Raw genomic sequence first — 22686 nt, 5'->3', positions numbered from 1 at the left:
CAAGTCGGTCCTCCTACCCCGATTCCAGTCTGGAGGGGCCTTCAAGAACTTTGGACTTCTGGAACTGATGAGTATCACTTTCAAATTTAATGTTTTGAGTTTTTTCTGCCAGTTGCTTCTTTCTTTACAGGGGGGGCTGGGGGGTGGGGGGGTTGGGGAGAAGGGGGGTGTGGGGGCTCCATGGTGGTGACGAGGGGGGCATGTTGGATGACTGGGTGGTGTTGTGTACGACTGTTTTAAGGGGGAGTGGTCTGGGAGGGGCTGTTGCCGAGTCTGTTACAAACTGGTGGAAGGCTGGGGGATACCTGGGGGGAGGCGTAGCTGGGCCACTAACATTGCCTCTGACTGTAGGGCTCCCGAGGGCGGGAGAGGGGCATCACGAGAGGACTGCAGAGAGTTCCACGGTTTTACTGTATTATGCCGGTTAGCATAGGGACATGGAATGTCAAGGGTATGAACTCACCGCAGAAGAGGCAGAAGGTATGGAAGTATGTGACCGATCACCAGCTGGATATTGTGGGATTACAAGAAACTCATTTGGCACGGAGGGATGAGTTGCGCCTGCGGCATAAGGCATATCCTATTATATATAGATCCTCTGCTGCCACAAAGCATAGAGGGGTGGCACTCATCTTCCGCGCGGCACTTCATTTCCAACCAGTAGAGGTGCGCAGTGATAAGGAGAGCCGATGGCTGATGGTAAAGGGACTCGTTCAGGGACGGCTGTGCACCTTTGTTGTATTGTATCTCCCCAACTCTGGTCAAAATAAATTTTTACAAAGCTTGTTACAAAAACTTGGGGACTTTGCGGAAGGGGACTTGTTTCTATTGGGGGACTTTAATTTGGTGTGGGATAAGGAGGTGGATAGCTCTGGGGGTCAAAGGGCGGGCACGGGGGTGTTCTCTGCTTCATCGAGGCAGGTGGTTGGGGAGTTGGGGTTGGTTGATGGGTGGCGTTTTTTTCATCCTGCCTCAAGGGACTACACCTTCTTCTCCCATGTGCACCACTCCTACTCCCGACTGGATCACATTTTTATAGGCCAGGCACTTCGTGGAGATGTCCTGGATGCCACCATCCTTCCGATTTCAGTCTCGATCACAGTTTGCTGGAGCTTAGCCTCCGTTGGTCATCGTCCGGTGCCGGCCAGCGGAAATGGTATTTCCCGGCATCTGTGATCAGGGACGATACCTCCAATAAGGCGCTACGAGTTGCCATCAAGGAATTCTTTGAGCTTAATCCCCCCTCAGATACATCGGTCTCGAATACTTGGGACGCCTTTAAGGCATCAGTCAGGGGCACGTGCCTGGGACTCAATGCGCAACTCAACAGACTGCGACGGAAGGACCGCGAGGCCTTAGAAGCTGAGGTGGTGGACCTCGAGCGGGCTCACAAGCTTAACCCTTCGAGAGTGACCCTCCGTCCACTGACGGCTGTGAGGGGGAAGCCGATGGCTCACTACAACAACAGGGCCGAACTCACGCTCTTGAGACTAGGGCAACACTCCTACTCCTGTGGGAACAAGGTGGGTAGGCATCTGGCGCGTCAATTGCGAGATAGGAGGGAGCGCGAATATATAGGAGGAATTAGAGATGCTGCCGGAGTCCTGCAGCACCGGGATGAAACGAAGGCGAATATTTTTGGCCGCTTCTATGCTGACCTTTACACGGGGGACAGTCTCGGAGCGGAAGCCCAGAGGGAGTATTTGCGACGTCTGCCCTTACCCCAGATCTCTAAAGAGTGGAATGAGTTGCTGGAGGCGCCGATCACTAGGGAGGAGGTCCTTGAATCCATTAAAAACTTGAAGTTACACAAGGCGCCGGGACCGGATGGTTATACCGCTGTCTTTTACAAGTCATACGCATCCGAGATATGTGATTTCCTAGTGTCGCTTTTTAATGATCTGGCTGTGTCCGGGTTCTCTGCGGGTTCCCTGGCGGAGGCGGTAATCACTGTCCTACCGAAGCCGGGGAAGGATCTCGCGCACTGTGCCTCCTTTCGCCCCATAGCGTTACTCAACATTGACGCTAAACTATACTTAGCAATCCTGGCACGCAGGTTACAAGACCTGATGCCGGCAATCATACACCCGGATCAATCCGGATTCATCAAAGGGCGCCAGACCCACGACAACACTCGCAGGGTGGTTCATTTAATTGAAAAGGCGGACAGGTTCCGCATCCCGGCAGTACTCGTGGGTCTGGACGCGGAAAAGGCCTTTGACCGGGTGGATTGGGGCTTCTTGTTTAACACGTTGACAGCCTTTGGGTTTTCGGAAAAATTTATCACTATGGTAAGGGCGAACTTTTGCAGCCCCAGGTCGCGAGTGGTGGTGAATGGCCAGATGTCGGCATTTTTCTCGCACTCGAGAGGCACCAGGCAGGGCTGCCCCCTGTCCCCTCTACTGTTCGCGCTCAGCATTGAACCTTTGGCGCTGGCAGTGAGGGAACATGAGGGGATCCGTGGCTTACCGTTCGCAGGTGAGCAACATAAGATCACGCTATTCGCGGACGACGTCCTATTTTCTGTAGCGGACCCGGAACATTCTTTGCCCTGCATTAGGGAACTCTTGCTAGAATATGAAGAGGTGGCGGGCTTCAAGGTGAACTACGGCAAATTCTATATCTTAAATCTGACTCTCTCGCAGGCGGAGGTGGACCGCGCACGGCCACTGACGCCTCTAGCCTGGGCCGCCAGTTCCATTGTTTATCTGGGAGACCATTTGACTCCAACGGTGGGCAAACTGTTCTCGGCTAACTTCCCACCCCTTCTGGCAAGGACCAGAGCCGAATTGGAGAGATGGAAACCCAAATTTTTGTCCTGGTTGGGCAGGATTCATGCAATTAAAATGGTTCTTCTTCCTAAATATCTATACTTATTCCAGGCTTTGCCCATTCCGATAGACAGTAATTACTTTAGGCAACTCAAGACACAGATACTTCGATTTATTTGGCAAGGGGGCCGGGCTCGTCTATCCTTTGTAGTTCTGCGCCGGCCTAGATCAGAGGGCGGGGTGGGGCTTCCGGACCTGCAGCTCTACTTCAAGGCAGCCCAACTGAGGGTTCTGGTGGAATGGTCGCAGCAACTCTCAGAAAAGCACTGGCTGCACATGGACCGGAGCGTGGCTGGCTGGTCGATATGGGACCTGGCCTGGAAGCCAAAGAAGGACCGACCATTGAATGCTTATATCAGTACCCCCACGGGTACCACATTGAAGGTCTGGGACACTTTGGCCGCGGATGAGCGTTGGACAACTTTCCCCTCGCCATTTACACCTTTACACTTCAATCCGGCTTTTCCACCGGCGCTCAGAGAGGGGGCGTTTGATGTGTGGAGAGAGGGTGGCTGTAGGGCCTTGACCCACCTTTTTCATGGACAGGACCCCCTTTCTTTTGCTAATTGTGTACGGGACTATCGGGTCCCACAATCCGATCGGTACCGTCATATACAGTTGTTGCACTGGGCCACGTCACCCGGTATACTGGAGGCTGCTACGAGACCCCCTACGCCGTTCGAAGCTTTTTTGCTGCGGACGTCTGCCATGAAGGGCGTTATCTCCTTCCTTTATCAATTGCTGCTTAAATCAGCAATGTCGCCTAGACCACGCTATATGGAACAGTGGGAGGAACTGGTGGGGAAAGATATCACTGATAACGAATGGTCCGCGTTCTGGCGAGATATAACTCAATTTATCCACTCGATCAATCTGAGAGAAGCTCATCTTAAGACCCTCACGCAATGGTACTTGTGCCCTACCAGGCTCCATCGCATATACCCAGCGACCTCCGATAAATGCTGGCGGGGTTGTGGACTCCTAGGGGACTTTCACCATATCTGGTGGGATTGCCCTGTGATCCGACCTTATTGGGAGGAAATTCTCCCGCATATTAAGGACATCCTCCAATACCCTATAGAGGATTCTATAGCCTCTGTATTGTTGGGCCTTCGTGATCCTGGCCTGGAACATCAGACACGAGCTGACAAAAAGATTTTGTGGCTCTGCCTGGGGGCAGCCAAACTCACGTTGGCTGCGGCATGGAAAAGGAAGGAAGCACCAGCGATCTCTCTGTGGCACGCACGACTGTGGAAGCTTTTGAGCTTGGAAAGAATGGCAGACATCTTCCTCGGTAATTTCAAGAACTTTAAGCACATATGGGGACCCTTGGTGGCCTTCCTCTCTAGGGGGTTGCCGTCGGCTGTATGTCCAGCTTCCCTGAGATCTCTACATCTCTTTCAAGTCTAGAGCGGCCCTGTGAATGAGTGTTGGTATGTAAGTGTCACCACCATGGGGGGGGGGGGAGGGAGGGGGGTCTGGGAGTTACACCTTCTGGTTTCTGGGTTACTAAGGTGCATGATACCGTATGCAGGCACGTCTGACTTAACTACACGGACACATGGGCTTGATCGCTTTGGAATTTATTTTTTGCTGTAATATATGACATCGATGGTGGACTGCTTGAACTCGTGATTTACTACTTCTCGATTGTCACCATGTTGTTGGTCTAGATATGTCCCTACTTCGTGAGGACGTTGCCTCTTGATTTTGGATTACTCCCCCTGCGTGGGGAACTATGCAGCATCTCAGTGCTCTTTTCTGTGTTTCCTTTTGTTCTATGCAAAATAAAAATTAAAAAAAAATAAAATAATAATCACATTAATTACATAGAGGTTACAAATTCAGTACAGGAGTTATAAGCGATCATGAGAAACAAGATCCACAGAAAAGAGAGGGGAAAAAAAGAAAAAGGTCAGGGAGAGCAGGGAGTCCACGGGAGGGAGTCAGCAGTGGAGAAAGATACGAGACATAGGTCCGAGGTCCGGCTGGGTAGGTGACGGCTATAGTGGTGTGCCAGAGCCTGTCTCACCTATAGCTGTCGGGGCAGCTCCACCAGGAATCGGTCATACATTTCGGACTCCGCCGGATAAAAATGAGAATCGGAAGAGACCAAGAGTTAGAAGTGGAGAAAGAGACGAGGCATAAGTCCGAGGTCCGGCTGGGTAGGTGACGATCATAGCGGTGTGCCAGAGCCTGTCTTCCCTATAGCTGTCGGGGCAGCTCCACCGGGAATCGGTCATACAGTCTGCACAGGGAATGGACAGTCCATGCTTCTCTATGACATAATGGACAGTCTACACAGGGATTGGACAGTCTTTTGACTAAACATTAGAATATTTGTGCTGGAACAGGAAGCTTAACCCCTTCCACGCTCATGACGAGCTGGGCTCGTCATGCAGTAGCCTCCTGCTACGCTGATGACGAGCCCAGCTCGTCATGAATAATGGTGTTTGTAAAGTTCCAGCACAGGAGAAAAATCCCCATAGCGTTCAAGGTGTTAAAAGGTAAAAGCGTTCAACTTCGCAACCAAATGTCCATCCAATCAGTAGCTCTCCGTCACCCGGAGATTCCCATTCAGCATGAGGAACCAAGTTTAAAAGAGAACTGAGAGCTCTTGAAAAAGCCGACATCTTAAAGAAAGTTGAAGGACCCACTCCCTGGGTCTCCACAATTGCCATAGCCATTAAACCTAAGCAACTGGTGGAGGTGCGCGTTTGTGTAGATGCGAGGATGCCTAATATAGCAATTAAGAAGAACCATCACCTCACTCGGACGATAGTGGAGAAGTTACGGTATGACGTCATGCCAGGTGAGCATTGTATGGGTAGGGAAATCCTTTAAAGAGTCATGTTCTCGCTATATTTCCCTTCTCTTTCTGAAACTCAGGAACGGCAACCTTGTTGTGGTGTCACCAGGGCTTTAAGTGGAAGCTTTGTATTGTATTGTATTGTATTGTAAAGGCTCTTCTATAGCGCATGGCTACTCGGAAGCATCCCAGCGCTTAGGACTGACCAAATGAAGCTTTTTCGATATTATATACAAGCCATAGTTGCTGCTTATTTATCTTATGCAACTAACAACCACCTACAAAGCCAATAGTCCTGACATTTTGTAGGTATGATTTTACTTGTATCATTTATCTGGATGCAACGACAGAAACAGCCAAATGGTCGGGCGGCACACTATGCTAAGTATAGATTTTTTTTAGCTAAAGTGTTTATTAAGACATGCTCTTAATTACATTGGCAGCGCTCCTTTCGGAGACCCCTCCAATTTTTTCATCCCACTTAAAACCCTGTCCAGACCTATAGTTGTCCTAAGGTCACAGGCCCTACCACTGACCCAGACCTCAAATGGCAGCGGCGCTACCGCACTCAGGCAGCCCAATCACACTGAAAGCCCATCTGGGCTCAATCAGAACTTTCCCCGAACACAACAAACTAAACACAATGGGCACTCCTGTCACCACTGGCATACTCAACTTTAAAACCATTCGCTTATCACTGATAAACAATACAGATCACAATATCTTCGTTAATCTACTACAAAGTCTTGGTATTTCGAGGAGGCCCTGGGATGGGCCTGTAAATTATATCATGGATGGTTATTTTGAGTCACTTTCCTGGGTTCCAGCAGGCTGTAACTATCATGCCCTTTACTGGCCATGGCCCCGGGTCAAAAAGGAGCCAGTATTTGCTCCCGTAAGTGTGATTACGTACAATGACCCTGTCACCAACGTGAGTGTTGGAGGGCTTTGCGTGCCTTATACGGTTCCCAGGGCCACTGCTCTCCTTGCAACAAATCACCACTGTCTCTTCATTCAAAGGGGCCTGGGTCCGCTAATGGTGATGTGGAATTACATCACGTTCAGATCAAACCGTGCACAACTGGCTGGGAGTCAATCAGGTTGTGGCATGGGGAGTGTGCCGATACTCTCTCAGGAATGAGTAAAAGCCCACTCCAAGTGATGGCTTTGATCATTTGCAATGCTAATAGTGTTAGTTACGTTTCACATAAATCGCTCCACTTCCTCATTTGCTGAGGGACTGCAAGGTGTGTCCAGAGACTTCCAGAGACCACTGATAGTCTGCAAAACTCATGTCCTTGGGAAGGTGGGCATTGTCTGTGCGTATTTCTAGTACAAAACCATGAATGGCCAGGATCTTTTCCAGCTTTGGGATGACTTCCTTCGTTGAAATGCTGTTTATTACTTCTACCTCGGGATATTTTGAAAAATTATCAATAACTACTAGCATGTGTCTTCCATTGGGAAGGGACCTAACATCTGCATTAGCTCAGCCACAGGGTCACTGGTGAATGTCGAGTAATCACAGGCGAAGGCGGGTCAGCACCCCCTACTGTCATGCACGTTGCTCAATCTTGTACGGCATTCTCTAAACCCTTGTCATGCAACGGAAACCACACTTTGTTGCCCAACCAGCTTAATTGCATGCTATACCTTTGTAACGTCCAAGGGCCAACTGTATGAGTTTAAGTGCCAGACTATAAGGGCGGACCAGTCAGTGTCCTCATAACAAACATCCATCAATCTAGGCAGGCAATTCCTGGCTGGCAATGTGGAGGGACATTACGATCTGTTGAACTTTGCCTCTAAACAGTTCAAGAGCCAGCTCCAAGGGCCTGAATGTACAGCTTCGAGGGTCAACTGGAGGCATTCATCTTGAGCTGTCGCCTTAGTAATGTCCTCCAAGAACACTGGAAGAGACCTGGAGCACTCAATAATCGGTCTTAGGTATTCTTCAGTCTCTGGTGCCTCTTGTTCATCAACCGGCATGGCCGCCCTGGGGTGTCGGGATAGATGGTCTGCCAAGTTTTGAGCCCCCGGTTAGTTAGTGGTTTAAGGTTGATGTCCATGGTGAATGGGTGGCCGGAGACATATAGGTGAAAATACTGGCACGCCATGCACTTTGATCTGCAAGTATCAACGCTTGGTGGGGGTGAGAGTGTGGCTGGCATACACTATTAGGGCCCACTCCCCACACTGTTGTTGTTGAGACAGTACAATGCAGTGCAGGGCAGTAAATGTGATTGCTGCGATGCCTTGTGCTAAAAATGAGTAAATCTGCACCTTTGGTTTTACAGTGATTGTTAAGTCACCTATCTTTACCTTAAAATATTTGAAAGTCCAATGTAAATTACTAAGAGAATTGAAAGTCTTGCTATTTTTATACAAATAACCCCCTCTACTTGAAGACCAGGATGAGCAGCGCGTGTGGCAAGGATACAAACAAGTGTACTAGGCACACGTCAGGTCATGTTTCTCTATGACAAGGTGCCTGTTACAAAGAGTTACAATGTGTATGGCAGTCTAATAGGATGCAGACTGGGCATGTCTTAGGAAGGTGGGATATGTATTCAGGGAGGGGGGTTTGATGTGTGGCTAGAAGGGCGTGGTACCAGAATGCCAGTGTTAGGATATCGCCTGACGTACATATTGTGTTCAAAATATATTTTCCAAAAATACTGTCCCAATTAACTTAACAATACAAAACATAAATCCAACGGGAGGACATTTTCGCATACATTATTTAGAAAATGATTTACGTGTCAGAAAATATTTCTAGTAATAACAAATTGAGAGAGAGGGAAAAGGGCACTCTTGGTCCCCCGGTTAAATCTTGTAAAACAACAAAAGAGTGTCGTGAGAGAAGTGTGTAAGCACTAGACACAGAGAAGAAATCTCCCTGAAGAAGTCACAGTGGAAACACCAGGGAGGCATTCGGCTTCTCCTGGTGGGCCCGATGATGAAGCATGTCACCACCCAGGGTGGTGAGTGAGGGCTTCCTAAAAAAAAAACGCTGATTTCGACTGTGACTTCTTCAGGGAGATTTCTTCTCTGTGTCTAGTGCTTACACACTTCTCTCACGACACTCTTTTGTTGTTTTACAAGAAGATATTTCTATACACGATATTGTGACATAAAACTATCAGTGAGTCTAGATGCATGTCTTGTAAAGGTGTCACATGTACATGGCCATGTGCAGGGCCAGCACTTCCACAAGTGGAGGTAAAAAGCAGCTTTATTGCCCTATTACTAGATGACACCAAATTACAAGAAAAGGCTAGAGAGGAGTAACAAAAATCCTTACACCATTGGCTATGTCTCCTCTGGATCGGATTTGTGTCCCAGGCAGAGAGCATGTGTTGTTGCCAGGGGTGTGTGCGCATGTGTTGTTGCCAGGGTTGTGTGCGCATGTGTTGTTGCCAGGGTTGTGTGCACATGTGTTGTTGCCAGGGGTGTGTGCTGTGCCAAGTATTTTGTCTGGAGGGGCGGGGGAGTTTGTGTGTGTGTGTATGTAGCTTAGAGGCCCAAAAGTGTATGCTGCCTCTGGCACAGGGTTAATGCTGAGGACAAGACGTGTTTGTCAGGCATCTCAGACATAACTATTCTGATTATATCCAGAAGTCAGGGTGAGTGTGAGTGTTAAGGGACACGGGGCATATGTACAAGCCCCTATCACCACTACAGCGTCACTTTTATCGACATTGTGGTAGAAATAGGGACCTTGCCTTATTTACAAGGCAGTGTTAAGCCACTTAATGTCTTGTAAATAAGGCCCCCTTTCACGCTTTGGTTAGCTTGAAAGGGGTGGGCAGAAGGTGTTGCAGTGGGCGTTCGACCACAAAACCCACTGATATTGACGCTGCCCCTATGTACAAGGGCAGCATACATAGGTGGCAGTGCCAAAATTAAGACCGGGGAAAACCTTGTCTTACGTTGGCGAAACGAGGAGAAATGCATTATTTCTCCTTGTTGTTGCTTTTTACATGTGTGCAGCCTTGTGTAGCACACATGGAAAAAGCAAAATGCCATAGATTGTTTATGTACAGGAAGGTACCCCTTCCTCTACATACACAATCTTTTTTAAAAATGCTATTTTGTGACTACAAAATTGCATTTTTCAGGATTATTTATGTGCAGGAAGGGACACCTTCTTACACATAAACACTCTTCCCCTGCACGCAGACACCCTTGCACTATGGTGCAGGGGTACCTGCGTTGGCGCTACACTAAGTATTGCGCCATCACAGGGAGAAACGCAAAACTGCACCATATTATTGTAAATATGGTGCAGCCTTGCGTTTCAGAGGTGGTGGAGTGAGGCGTTAAACCATGCCAGCTAACGCCTCACTCCGCCACTTCTATTGTACATATCCCCCATGGTGTTTCACAGACCTAACCCTACTGGGTGTGTTTAGATGACAATAGGACTGTGTAAAGGGCTCCAGAGCATGTCAGGGAAATGAGACGAGTGTCAGGTGACATGTGGAGGTAATTTGGCCTTATGCAATGCTCCGTATAAGGTGTGGTTGACTAGATTGTGCCTGGGAGAGACAGGGGACAGTCAGAGGGAGGCAATGGTCATAATGTGGCAGGAGGTAATCGAGGCGAACCAGTTACAAGCACATTGAGACCAGAGTTGCCTTGTATGAGCTTCTAGTCTTGATGGTTGTACAGCCAGCAGTGAGGATGTCTCATTTGATAGGATTAATTGAAGTGCTGCCACCCCGTCTGAGGAGTTGAGATGCAAGGTCCAGGAACCAAACGGGCAGGGGGTCCCTGGAGTGAGGCAGAGCCTTTTAGAGAGGGAGTTGTGGTTCAGGACCATCAACCAGCAGCAGGAAGTCGTCACTTCATAGTCGTGAATTGGATGTCTGGAGTGACTGGGCTGTTGGTCATAGGGTGTGGAGTGATGACGTGACCCTGTGATGATGCCCGGTCTCTGACAATTTGGAAGGTGATGTGTGGAAGGGGCAACACGGGCCAGCGCAGGGAGCTGGGTTGCCTAAAACTGCTTAGTTTCATCTAAACACTCAGCTACGCATTTCTAGTTTCAACCATGAGCGTGGCAATACCTGTGCCGTTAACAAACATGCTCAAGGGCCAGCCTTAACAAACACAGGTGTCGCCGGAGAAAACTCACGAAAGGAAAGCTCTAGCAATGCCGAAGAGTTTCTAAGCTTTGCGGTCTCCTTCGGCTGCAGACTGCGGGCAGACACCTCACAGCTCTCCTCCCGCCGCCGGAGCCCCTGCACTGGGCGGAGACCTTGTTATTAAGGTGCGCCCCGCGGTCTGGAAAGCCGTAATCTGCTGCCACTGCTGCCTGGCTAGGCCACGCAATTGCTCAATCCCATAATAAGCGGCTCCAACAGCTGCCTCGGGCTGTTGTTTTCGTATTTCTACCTCAATTGCGCCCCTGCACGTACACATACCAAAGAAGCCGTCTCCTGTGGGCCCAAACGGATCAGCATTCCCCAGCGGGCCTGCCGCGGCCTGTCAAGGGGCCTGCCTGGAAGCCCCTCCTCGCCCGGCCCACGGTCGTGCGGCTCGCAGGTGGTGCCACATTCCTTCCCCCGTTTCTGCTGAAAGATCAGGGTGGGGCCCTCAGGGCTTGTGGGTCACACAATGAAAGCTCGCTGTATCTCGTGCCTGAAAACTGTTTACTGCTGCGGTCTTGAGCTGAAACGTGGGAGAGGGTCTTCGCCGCAAACATTACCGGGAAGGGATGCCGAGAGCGAGGTGTGGGCCTCGGAGTGAAGTCGGAGAGAGGCTGTAGGGGCTTGGTCTGAGAGGTTAATGAGGAATGTAAATCCCTTATGTTCAAGAGGTTGGGTCTATGAGTAAATGCGTAATGATGAGTATTAGAACTTTGTGAAGGGCTGAGTCACAGAGATTGGGGGAGTGAGTTCCAGAAATTTGGGAGTTGGTGAGTCTCAGTTAGTGGGTGCCATGCAAGGCTCAATTAAGGGAGGGATGACTGCATTGCTTAATGTGATAGACAAAAATAGAGTTCAGGACCTCAGAATGTATCCCAGGGGCCTGCTTCTGGGACTGTTGTATGCCCAGGGTGGCGAATTGGAGGCTGCCTAGTCTTGATTCCACCTCATGCCTCTTTATTTCAACACTCTACACTTCCTGTCACTTCATCTCACACTTCCAGGTCGGTTTCCATCACTGCTTTCTCTCTCTGACACTGTTTTCCTATCTTTCTATTCCTCGTTTTCACTTTTTTTTCTGGGGTTTGTTCTCTTACTCTGGGTCAAACGCTGATGACAAGAAATAAGCCCTGGGCCCAAAAAATCTGTGCCAGTGCCCACCACCCATACAAATGAAACACGGGTCAGTATTAAGGGGTACATCTCAGAGATTGGAAGAAGGACTGAAGCTCAGACTGGGAATGGGTTGAATATCAGATGCCAAAGGGGACCATGTTTTCGAGATTAGATGGTAGTGGAGTTGGGGTTAGAGGGGAGGCAGGTCTCGGAGAGAGACAATGCTACCTAATTTCATAAGTGCCTCCCTCTCCACGAATTGAAACCTCTGTGATATAGAGGAAAACACCCAATATCATCTGAAACTCCGCAGCGTGGCTCCATATCTATCTGATCTTGATAACATAACCCACCCATGTGGTCACAAGGCAGCTCGTCCCACCTCCGCACAATCTCCCTGAAATAGAACAAAGTCTACATAGTCCTATAACATGCAATGTAAATGTAAATTGATACTTGTATAGCGCACTACTCACCCGCAAGGGTCTCAAGGCGCTTGTACGAATACCGCTGTGGAACCCATCCTGGCTTTCCCTGTGAGGTGTCCACTCCTGGGCACCCCCAAGGTGGAGGCCAGGCATCCTTAGCGTTGTGGGGGCCGTTGTGGAGATTAAGCAAGCTATTGCCCAGAGTTGCAGAGTGGGACTCTATGATTGGAATAGGCACCGAGGCGAGAATTATCAGGCGGGGAATTGAACCCTGGTCCCGGGCTAGACCTCTGCATTAGGGTCTGCCGCTCTAACCATTGAGCCACACTTCTCCATATGTCGTTATTTGCCTCTGCAATAAAAGGACACAAGTCTCCTCCATCTCTACAACTAGTGTCCACCCCCTGTATATTCATAAATAATCAGTTTATTGGGTTTTTTATGAGGCGACGACTGCCTTCCCAGACGGCTAACACTCAAATATGGTACATTTCCGGAGTTGGGAAGCCAAGCACAGACCATGACATTCCCAGAGACAAACATCCAATCAGAGGGGAGCCAACTTGAAATGCCATCAGGGTGGGGTGATTCCTGAGTCAGCTATAAAGAAGGATGAATACGAAATTGCTCAGTTGAGATCCATCATAGCCACGTGTCAGCATTTACCCAAACACCTCAAAGTATCTCCTACCACATTGGAGAGCTTCACCCCGTTGTTTTTTCTTTCCATGTTGATGCTCTGATATTCCTTCTTTTTGTAAATGTAGTTATCTAATAGAGAAGAAACAAGTTATCTAATAGAGAAGAAAAAAGAACCTGATGAATAACCAACAGGTGGAACAGGATAAGTTGAGGTCTCTAATGACTTCATGCACATGGTATAAATTTGGCTCTAATCCAGAGGCTGGCAGGAGCAGCTGCTGAACCGCCTTAAAACGGCAGAGGGTTTAGACCAAGACTGGGGCAACAGAGAGAAGCCACCTAAGGTGAACCCCAAAATGTAGGATGCCAGAGATCAATACTAAAGTAAGACCAGTAGAAGAAGGGGAAGAAATCTTCACATAGAAAACAAATGGATCAATGTTTCCAAGAAGAAAGTGCCCCTGTAAACCACATGGCTCAAACAGTACTCTACCACTGGTCAACTTGAAAAATGCATTGAACCTGGCCGAGCCCCGCGTACCTGTTCTCATTTGTAGTGCACTTCTATGAAGTATCAAAAGAAGATTATAGCCACAATGGAGAGTAAAATGGTTTATTGAGTACAAGGTGCTCAGGGTAGAAATTTAATAGAACACAGATCCATTTTAGAACAATGCAGATAACAATACAATTAATAACAACAGAGGAAAAACACACAGTGAAAAAAAATCTGGAGATATATTGTCAGGCCTGGGGGTGCCATCATGATGCCATGTACCCTCTCAGTGGCACTTTCAAGATCGCTTGTAGACCACGAGAGCTGATCTTAGTGAAATATAACAGCAATAAAAAGAAAGGAATGGGGACCTTAGTGTGCAGGTGCAGCAACACCACTACATCTGCGCTAAATGACCTGTTGCGGCCCAGGGGCAGGAAGTGGGCCTACAAGCATTCAGAGTCAGAGGTGTCTACTCGCTGCTGTCTCTTACATAGATGTCCTATAGAGAGCAAATTGGATATAGCCAAAGGTTGGGGCTCAGCCACTAAGTGTGTGTGTTATGCAAGGTCTGAGTAGTTCCCTATACATGTCAATGAGGACTCTCATATCTTGTGCTTTTGTGGGAGAGGGGCCCTTCCGACACTTTCGTGAGATCCTTCTGATTCTGTAGTTCCCGAAGTGTCCTATATATCTGTATGGAGTCTCATCGTCCCCACTTCACTTGGCAGCCCTGTGCACTATGATTGAGTCAAGGTAATTTCCTGCTCTGCTGCAGAGATGGCAACTACCACACCCCTCAATGTTTGCTATGCCTGTCAGTAGAGCCTCAACCCTCCAAGCTGAATGGAGATGGTCCATCTCTGAGTAAAGAGCACTATGTGTGTTAAAGTCATCCTTTGCAATTTAAGGCAGCCCCTCAGAAAGAAGCAACACTCCTATTGTATGAGACTTGAACCAGAGCAAGTTCGGCTAGGGATTTATTTACACCTATCAAAAGCTCTGAGCCCAGAAACAAAAAACAACTATATATATATACATGTGTAATTGTGTTTTTTGCTAGAAAAAGGAGAGTTTAGCTGTCTCTGGCGGGATCTGGATCCCAGCTGCTTCGCTGCCCACCTACACATAGTTCTTGTTGGCAGGAGCAGTGGGAGCATTCTTAGCATAGTACTGTGCGGAGTATCCAGAGCCCTCAGTCCGAGGACGGCAGAAGCAGAGCAGGCCACCAGCGATGAGCAGCAGCACAGAGGAGGCCCAACCAATGTAGACACAGGTCCCGAGCTCCATCTTTATTGGATTGTTGGGGTCATAGAAGTTGCGGATGGTGTTGTGGGCCGACCAACTGACAGGCACGATGAGTAGCAAGCCTGCAATAGCGATGAAGATACCAGCAGTGAGGGCAATCTTGGGTTTGGTGTCCTCGTTCTCCACACAGGTTGTAAATTCAGCACCCACTAGGGCCACCATAATGCCAAAGACAGAGATGACAATGCTGATGACGGTGAGGGCACGTGCTGCCTGAAGGTCTTTTGGGAGTTGCAGCATAGAGTCGTAGGTCTTGCATTGCATCTGGCCAGTACTCTGCGCCGCACAGTCCATCCAGATGCCCTGCCACTGGGTCTGCGCCGTGATGATGCTGTTGCCAGTGAAGGAGGTTTCCTTCCAGCGGGGCAAAGCGCAGCAAACTATAGCACCGATTAGGCCAAAGATGGCAAGGGCCACGCCCACAATTTGGATCCCTCCAGATCCCATGACAGCTGTGTGGTGGAGACTGACCTGTATAACACAAAGAAACACCAAAAGGTTAGGGTTGGAGTAATTCTGTATTAGGATTGAATTTAGTTTGGGGTTAGAAGTGGGAATGATTTGGGTTAGTGCCACTTAGTGGGAAGTATATTAAGTTTTAGGTTAGCACTGGGATTAAAGTTATTTAGGATTAATGTTGCGGTTAGGGTTGAAGGTATTTATCATTACGGTTTTTAGTGTTAGTTTTTGGATTGTTTAGGTTTGTGGCTATGTTTATTTAAGTTTAGAGCTGGACCACTTGCTAATTCACATACATCCTGGAAAAGATGTACAGCCACTCTGTCCCTCCCACGCATGCCACAATGCAGGCTTAATAGATTCAGGGCACAACCAGTTTGTAACTCCTAGGCATGAACAACATAGACACAAAGGACTCTGGAACCTGCAACTTATAGGGAATCAGGAGAAAAGCCATCCTGTCAGTCGGATGCGTGCCAACAAATCGATACATGGAATCCAGGGCTCTCCGCCCCTGCTTTCTACCTAAAGCAGACTACCACCCAGCCAGTATATACATGACGTATATAGAAGCAGTAAATCAAGGGTCCTTCCTTCACGACCCTTCTAAGGAGCCTACAGAACAGGGGCAAACTAATATGTTCTTTCAATGTATGATTCACAGAGAGAGAATCCCAAACATGCTAACAAACAGCAAGGGTCTCCAGGGTTGAAACAGCCAACCCCTCTCAAGCATGAGTCCTATAGATGCAGGGACCCCTGAGGGTGGCCATCTTCGATCCCCAAGTTTGAAACAGACACAGAAACCATGGATGAGCCAGCATGTCTCGGGCCAATCATGCTACTTGCAGGAAGAGGGGACACCACAGCTAGTTATATCATTCTCTCCAGGTGTACCACTGAATGGAAAAAAGCTCACAGGAACATTTCTATTCTTTTATCTCATCGCAGAATGTAGAAAACTCACAGTTATTTAAAGCCCTTTTGTTTCACGCCGCCACATCATGGAACAAAGAACAAGGCCATGTTTCGCTACCCTTCCATTACACTGCATTACTGCACAGACTGATAGCACATACTCTGGCCTGTCCAACTGCACTGCGACAATACAAGGGATAAAGAAGATGCCAGACTAGTCTATCCTGTCTCAGGGCATCACCGCACAGAATAGAGAAGAGCACAGGCTTGGCTGTGCTGCATCAGTGTGTCACTGCACGGGATGATGAAGAGACAAACTTGCCACTTACCCTATCTCTCTGCATCACTGCATGCAATAAAGATCCCAGACGCGTCTGTCTCATCTCACTGCATCACAGCACAGAATAAGAAAGGCCATTGAGCTGTCTATCCTACCTCACTGCATGCAATAAACATCCCAGACACGTCTGTCTCATCTCACTGCATCACAGCACAGAATAAGAAAGGCCATTGAGCTGTCTATCCTACCTCACTGCATGCAATAAAGATCCCAGACGCGTCTGTCTCATCTCACTGCATCACAGCACAGAATAGGAAAGGCCATTGAGCTGTCTATCCTACCTCACTGCATGCAATAAAGATCCCAGATGCGTCTGTCTCATCTCACTGCATCACAGCACAGACTAAGAAAGGCCATTGAGCTGTCTATCCTACCTCACTGCATGCAATAAAGATCCCAGACGCGTCTGTCTCATCTCACTGCATCACAGCACAGACTAAGAAAGGCCATTGAGCTGTCTATCCTACCTCACTGCATGCAATAAAGATCCCAGACGCGTCAGTCTCATCTCACTGCATCACAGCACAGAATAAGACAGGCCATTGAGCTGTCTATCCTACCTCACTGCATGCAATAAAGATCCCAGACGCGTCCGTCTCATCTCACTGCATCACAGCACAGAATAAGACAGGCCATTGAGCTGTCTATCCTACCTCACTGCATGCAATAAAGATCCCAGACGCGTCTGTCTCATCTCACTGCATCACAGCACAGAATAAGAAAGGCCATTGAGCTGTCTATCCTACCTCACTGCATGCAATAAAGATCCCAGACGTGTCTGTCTCATCTCACTGCATCACTGCACAGAATAAGAAAGGCCATTGAGCTGTCTATCCTACCTCACTGCATGCAATAAAAATCCCAGACGTGTCTGTCTCATCTCACTGCATCACTGCACAGAATAAGAAAGGCCATTGAGCTGTCTATCCTACCTCACTGCATGCAATAAAAATCCCAGACTTGTCTGTCATGTATCACTGCATCACCGCACAGAATAAGAAAGGCCATAGATCTGTCTGTCCTATCTCACTGCATCACTGCACGGATTGGAGAAATCCCTAGATCTGTCTGTCCTATCTCACTGCATCACTGTATATGATAAAGAAAGTAACCAAGAAGTACTAGCCAAATGTGTCACCACATCACTTCACAGCCTAAACAATGCATCCGAGCATTTCAGTTCTTCTGCATCTCTTTAAAACTCCAAGGCATAAAGACAGTTTTAAGTATTACAATCATTTTTTCTTGCGGCACTATTTCATAGACTGTGGAACATCTCCCCGCATTTCCATTGTTCGAGTTCACTGCACATTTTATAGAACGCTTCCATACATTTATGTTTCATCCAAAGCATCACTGCACAGAGTAAAGACCTTTCAGACATGTCGGGCCTTGTACACCACTGCACAGAGCTAAGAACATCAATAGACATGTATTACTTTCTGACTGATGCTCTGACAGCGCCGTGATGCCCCAGGGTGATTTGAGCGCTCTATAAACTTTAACATTAACATTATATCTACACAGACAAAGAACACACCCAGGTATCTCTCCTGCTATCTCACTGCACCACTGCATGGCATAAGAACATACCAGATAATTATTTGCAACTAGTGCATGGAATAAAAAAACAATGCAGGCTTCCCAACCCTATCTCTCTCCATAACTGCACAGGCTGTAAAACATCTTCACGCATTTAAATCGGATGTATGACATTACAACGCATGCTTTTACCACGCATGCTTTTACATCGCAACGTTTACAACGCATACCATTACAACGCATAGCGCTTTGGGATGCTGGATAGTGAATAGTTTAATTTACTATTCCAACTCCAGTCCCCGTGGATAGTAGGGAAGGTGTTGGATAGTAAATTAAATCTATTCCCTATCCTAGAGCGCCCCCCAGCGCAATGCATTGTAATGGTTTGCGTTGTAAAAGTTGCGATGTAAAAGCACTGCGTGGTAAAAGTTGCGTTGTAAAGGATGTTTCCCATTTAATAATAATAATAATCCACATTTGTAAAGCGCACAATCACCCGTAAGGGTCTCTAGGCGCTGGGGACCGTCGGGAAGATTAAGCGAGCTATTGCCCAGAGTCACATGGTGCTGGGCTAACCTGCCGCCGGAGCCGGGGATCGAACCCTGATCCCCAGATTCCAGCGTCAGTCACCCTGGCCGCGGCGCCACACCTCTCCCTTAAATCCATCTAACTGACTGCACCACTGCACAGAATAGACAGCATCCACAGACATTTCTTCCTTATATCTCACTGCATTACTGCACAGAATAAAGAACATCACTAACATCCTCCAAACTGCATCACTGCATACAGTAAAGGACATAGGCTATTTTTGTTGACCCCAGACAGTGAAATTAAAACCTCTCAAAATGGCTAACAGAAATAGATGATGACCCTCAGAAGGAAAGTGTTTTCTTCAAAATTAAGTGGCCCTCAAATAACAAGTGTTTATTTTCTGCACAACAGCTATTTTGCCACAAGACTCGGCTGTGTGCTCTGTAGGCTTTTTGCTCTCATAAGAAGGTATTTACCTAGAAAGCACGTGTTTGTCCCAGATAGTTTAACAGTGCCTTCTAAAAAAGTGATTTTGGTCCAGAAAACGTGGTCAATTTGCCTCAAAACTTGACTTTTCGATTTCAAAGGGCAGTTATTTGACCTCATGAGGTAGGTGTTTAAATGGAACGTGGGTGCTTGCCCTGAAATGTTTTTCATTTAAATGTAGAAACTTACAGCAAACAAGAAAGAGTGTAAAATAATTACAATATATGTTCTGCATCGAAGGCAAACACAGCTTTAATACAAGTGTTTAACTGTAAAATACAGTTCTACTTCACGAGTTAATTCTCAATAAATGAGTAAATGCTCTAAAAAAGTAGTTGTTTCCTTAAAAAAATGTGTTTCCTCAAAAAGTATGCGATTGCTCTGAAAAGATATGTTAGGACAAAATGTATTATTAGCCTTTAGAACAAATAGGTGTTTCTTAAAAAAAACAAGTCTTCGATTTCAAAAAGTTATGTTACTCTCCAGGAAGCAGATGCATGCCCTCAAAAATGTACCATAAAAAAATGTGCTTGATCCCAAAAGCTTTTTTATCTCCTAAAGGTCAGTGGCTTTTAATCGTTATTGTGATAGTTAATTGCCACTTGTGTAGAGTACAATCTGCAGTTAGTACAGCATCACAGCAATATTTGGTGGTCTGATGTTTGACCTCTCCAACACGTGTGGGCTGCTTGGTATATGTGCGCTGTCTGCTGCTCTAAGGTAGTGTGTGGTCTGACTCCCAAATATGTGTCAAGTTTGTGCTGTTTTGTTTGTAAGTAAAGTTTTGTCTGGTGTTTCTGTTGAATGTTGTGAGTTGTTTTCTAGTGGAAGGTAGCCACAGTGACATACAAATACTGGTCACATCTGCAGTAGGCGTTGTGCGTGTTGTTTATTATCTGCGTGCTCTTCTGTACCTATTGATACTCAAATATATACAACATCAGAGCAGTGTTTGGTGTCCTCAAAAAAGGTATATGCCCCGAAATAAGGAGTTTCCCTGCGAAAAGTAGGTACATGTCATTGAAAGTTCAGTCCAGTGTCCTCACAAATTTGAAAAAGCCCATCCCTCCTCTCATACCTGGCAGATGACAACGCCAGATTGGACTGCTAAGGGTCCCTGTGCGCAGGGCGTAGTCCCAACCACAGTGTCTCCACCATTGTGTTTGGTGTTAAGGTGCCCATGGGGAACCGCTACGGAGTTTATTTTACTTACCTTTCTTCAGGAGAGTGTGTAAGGTGTCTTCGGAAGGCTAGTCGAGGGTCCTCTTAAATCAGTGGACGAGTCTGTTCAGACAGGTGATGATGTTGGACTATGAGTGAAACCTCCTCTTGTGTTGGACGCTGAGTTTACAGGCCTCTGGAGTCAGAGGATGGCCGCTTCTGTCCCGCTAGAGGACTTGCTGAAAACCCTCTCTGTCCTGACAGGAATGTGTTTTCGAAGAGGCAGGGAAACCCACACAAAGATCCGTCCAGGTGGAGGAAAGGCGCTGCTCTGGGGCGTGGAATAAACCTGGGGGCCTTAAATCCAGCGGGAAGAGTCCACTGACATCACGAAACCAAAGAGTGGGCATGTGGGGACATGAGTCAGCCAGGCTCCCGGCGATGGTTTCTCATCTGACGAAGGGTGGGGCAGATGCGCAGAGGAGACAGTTACTCTCGAGCGAGCCACAAATATGAACTGTATCACCAGGAAAAAACACATCCTTTCAACTGTCTTACCTTTCTTCTTCGTGTGTCGGTGTGCTCTTTGTTAATTAGGTTTCTGTGCTCTTTCTCTTTGATGTGAGCCTTTGTTTTGCTCAGTCCTCGACTGTTCTCTAGCCGGTGCACCCTCGGGGGCATATTTACGAGTTATGGCGCACCTATGCATATCAGCAGAGATGCGCCAGAACAAATGCGTCACGCAAAACTACCCATGCGTCTCGGCAGATGTGCCGCATTTACAATGCGGCGCAAGGGTAGGCAGATGCGTGACGCATCTCGTGACGTAAGGGCGGCTCATCGCTGGAGTCGCGTCGCAAGCGCGACGCAACTCCAGCAATGCTCAGGGCCGCCCAATACTTAACATGCTGCGTCACTCCTTACGCCTGCTTCAAGCAGGCGTAAGGAATTGACGTAGCAGCATCGCGGAAGTGCCTGCGTGAAATCTTGTAGATTTCATGCAGGCACTTTTGCGAGGCGCACAGGCGCCGGAACGCCCATCCTGCGTGGGAACGCCCCCATTGTGGCGCTGGGCTTTATAACATGACGCATCTCCCTAGATGCGTCACGTTGTAAATACCTCGCAGGGATGCGCCACGTTTACGCCGCTGTTGCGTCACGCAAGGCGGCATAAACGTGGCGCAAGGGGCTTGTAAATCAGCCCCCCAGTCTTTTCTTCTTTGCTTCTGCTTGTTGTCGGTCTGTGCTTGTTCTCCATCACTCTTCATTTAGCCTGTCTGCGTTTCTCCTTCTACCTTGTGCTTGTTCTCTCACACCCTTTATTCTTTATATACTTGTCCTTCCAGTCTGTGCTTGCAGTTTTTCACTCTAGTGATACTCTATCTGTTCTTCCTCTCTGTCTGTTTTTCCTTTTCCCTCTTTATGTATTATGGCAGTGTTTGTTCCCTCACTTTGTTATTGTTCTCTCACTCACTACTTACTTTCTGACTGTGCTTGTTCTATCAGTGTGTGTATGTTCTCTTTCACTCTTTACATGCTCTGTGCTTTTTCCAAGACAGTGCATGTGCTCTCTTTCACACATTTAAATGTTCTCACAGTCTCTGCCTGTTAGCTCTTACTCTTTATTCTCTATCTGTAGTTGTTTGTCTTGTCGACGTGTGTTCGCTGTCTAGATTTATTCACTCAGTCTATTTGTTCTCCCGATCTCTGCTTGTTCTATCTCTTTATTCTTGGTGTGTGCTTGTTTTACCAATTTGTGCTTTCTCTCTCCTATGCTATTTATTCTCTGACCCTTCATGTTCTGCCAAATTGTGCTTGATTTTCCTGCTTCATTAAATGATCTATCCATTCTCAAAACTATGCTCGTTCTCCCATTTTTCTCTGTGCATCTTTTCTCTACGCTTTGTTCATTGCCTAGCCTCAGCTTCTCTAGCTTCTTTTCCCATGTGTTATCATTATTTGCTTGTTCTGACACTGCTTATTCTCTCAGTTTCTTTTTGTTTTCTTTTTTTGCTTTCAACCCGTGCTTGCTCTGTCTATCTTTGCTTGCTTTTTCTCTTAGTCCGAATTTGATCCATCATTCTTTTTTTTTTTTTCGTTTCTTCGACAAGAACTCAGCCACCGAGAAAGGGAAGCAGCTCATTTCACTAACAACCGCATTAATACCCAATAAAGGCCAATGGCACTAGGAAGAAGCTACCAGGAGGGCCTGCACCTTCGTGATCTGTACCTAACATATACGAAGAACCCCCTAAAAGGGATACAATACCTTGATCCCCCAGTTGACACTGACACCCCAAGTTCCTTTTTTATGTTGTTGTGGTGAAAGAGATGCCTTTTTATGGCCTTGATGTTTCTTTTGCAGTTATTGGTGGAAAGGGGATGGCTGTCCGGTGGGCAGCCGCATTGATTAAAAACACATAGACCATGAGAAAACAAAACCCATAACACAGGGGCCAAACC

The 22686-nt window shown here is 47.5% G+C and overlaps 2 protein-coding genes across 2 annotated transcripts in view; one reads left to right on the top strand and one right to left on the bottom strand.

The window, feature by feature from the left end:
• The window catches only part of LOC144768570 (structure-specific endonuclease subunit slx1-like), a 497482-nt gene that overhangs the window by 286570 nt on the left and 188226 nt on the right, over nt 1-22686 (top strand). The window lies entirely within an intron of this gene.
• Nucleotides 14451-20414, bottom strand: LOC144768572 (claudin-4-like). Its single transcript, XM_078652349.1, has 2 exons — nt 20276-20414; nt 14451-15254 (listed from the first exon to the last, which is right to left on the bottom strand). Exon 2 carries the CDS (start codon nt 15228-15230, stop codon nt 14598-14600), a length of 633 nt encoding a protein of 210 aa, XP_078508475.1. The 5' UTR covers nt 15231-15254; nt 20276-20414; the 3' UTR covers nt 14451-14597.

Source organism: Lissotriton helveticus, chromosome 7 (assembly GCF_964261635.1).
Source record: "Lissotriton helveticus chromosome 7, aLisHel1.1, whole genome shotgun sequence".
NCBI lineage: Eukaryota > Metazoa > Chordata > Amphibia > Caudata > Salamandridae > Lissotriton > Lissotriton helveticus.
The sequence above is the reverse complement of the archived record's forward strand: the minus strand, read 5'-3'. Positions and strand labels throughout refer to the sequence as shown.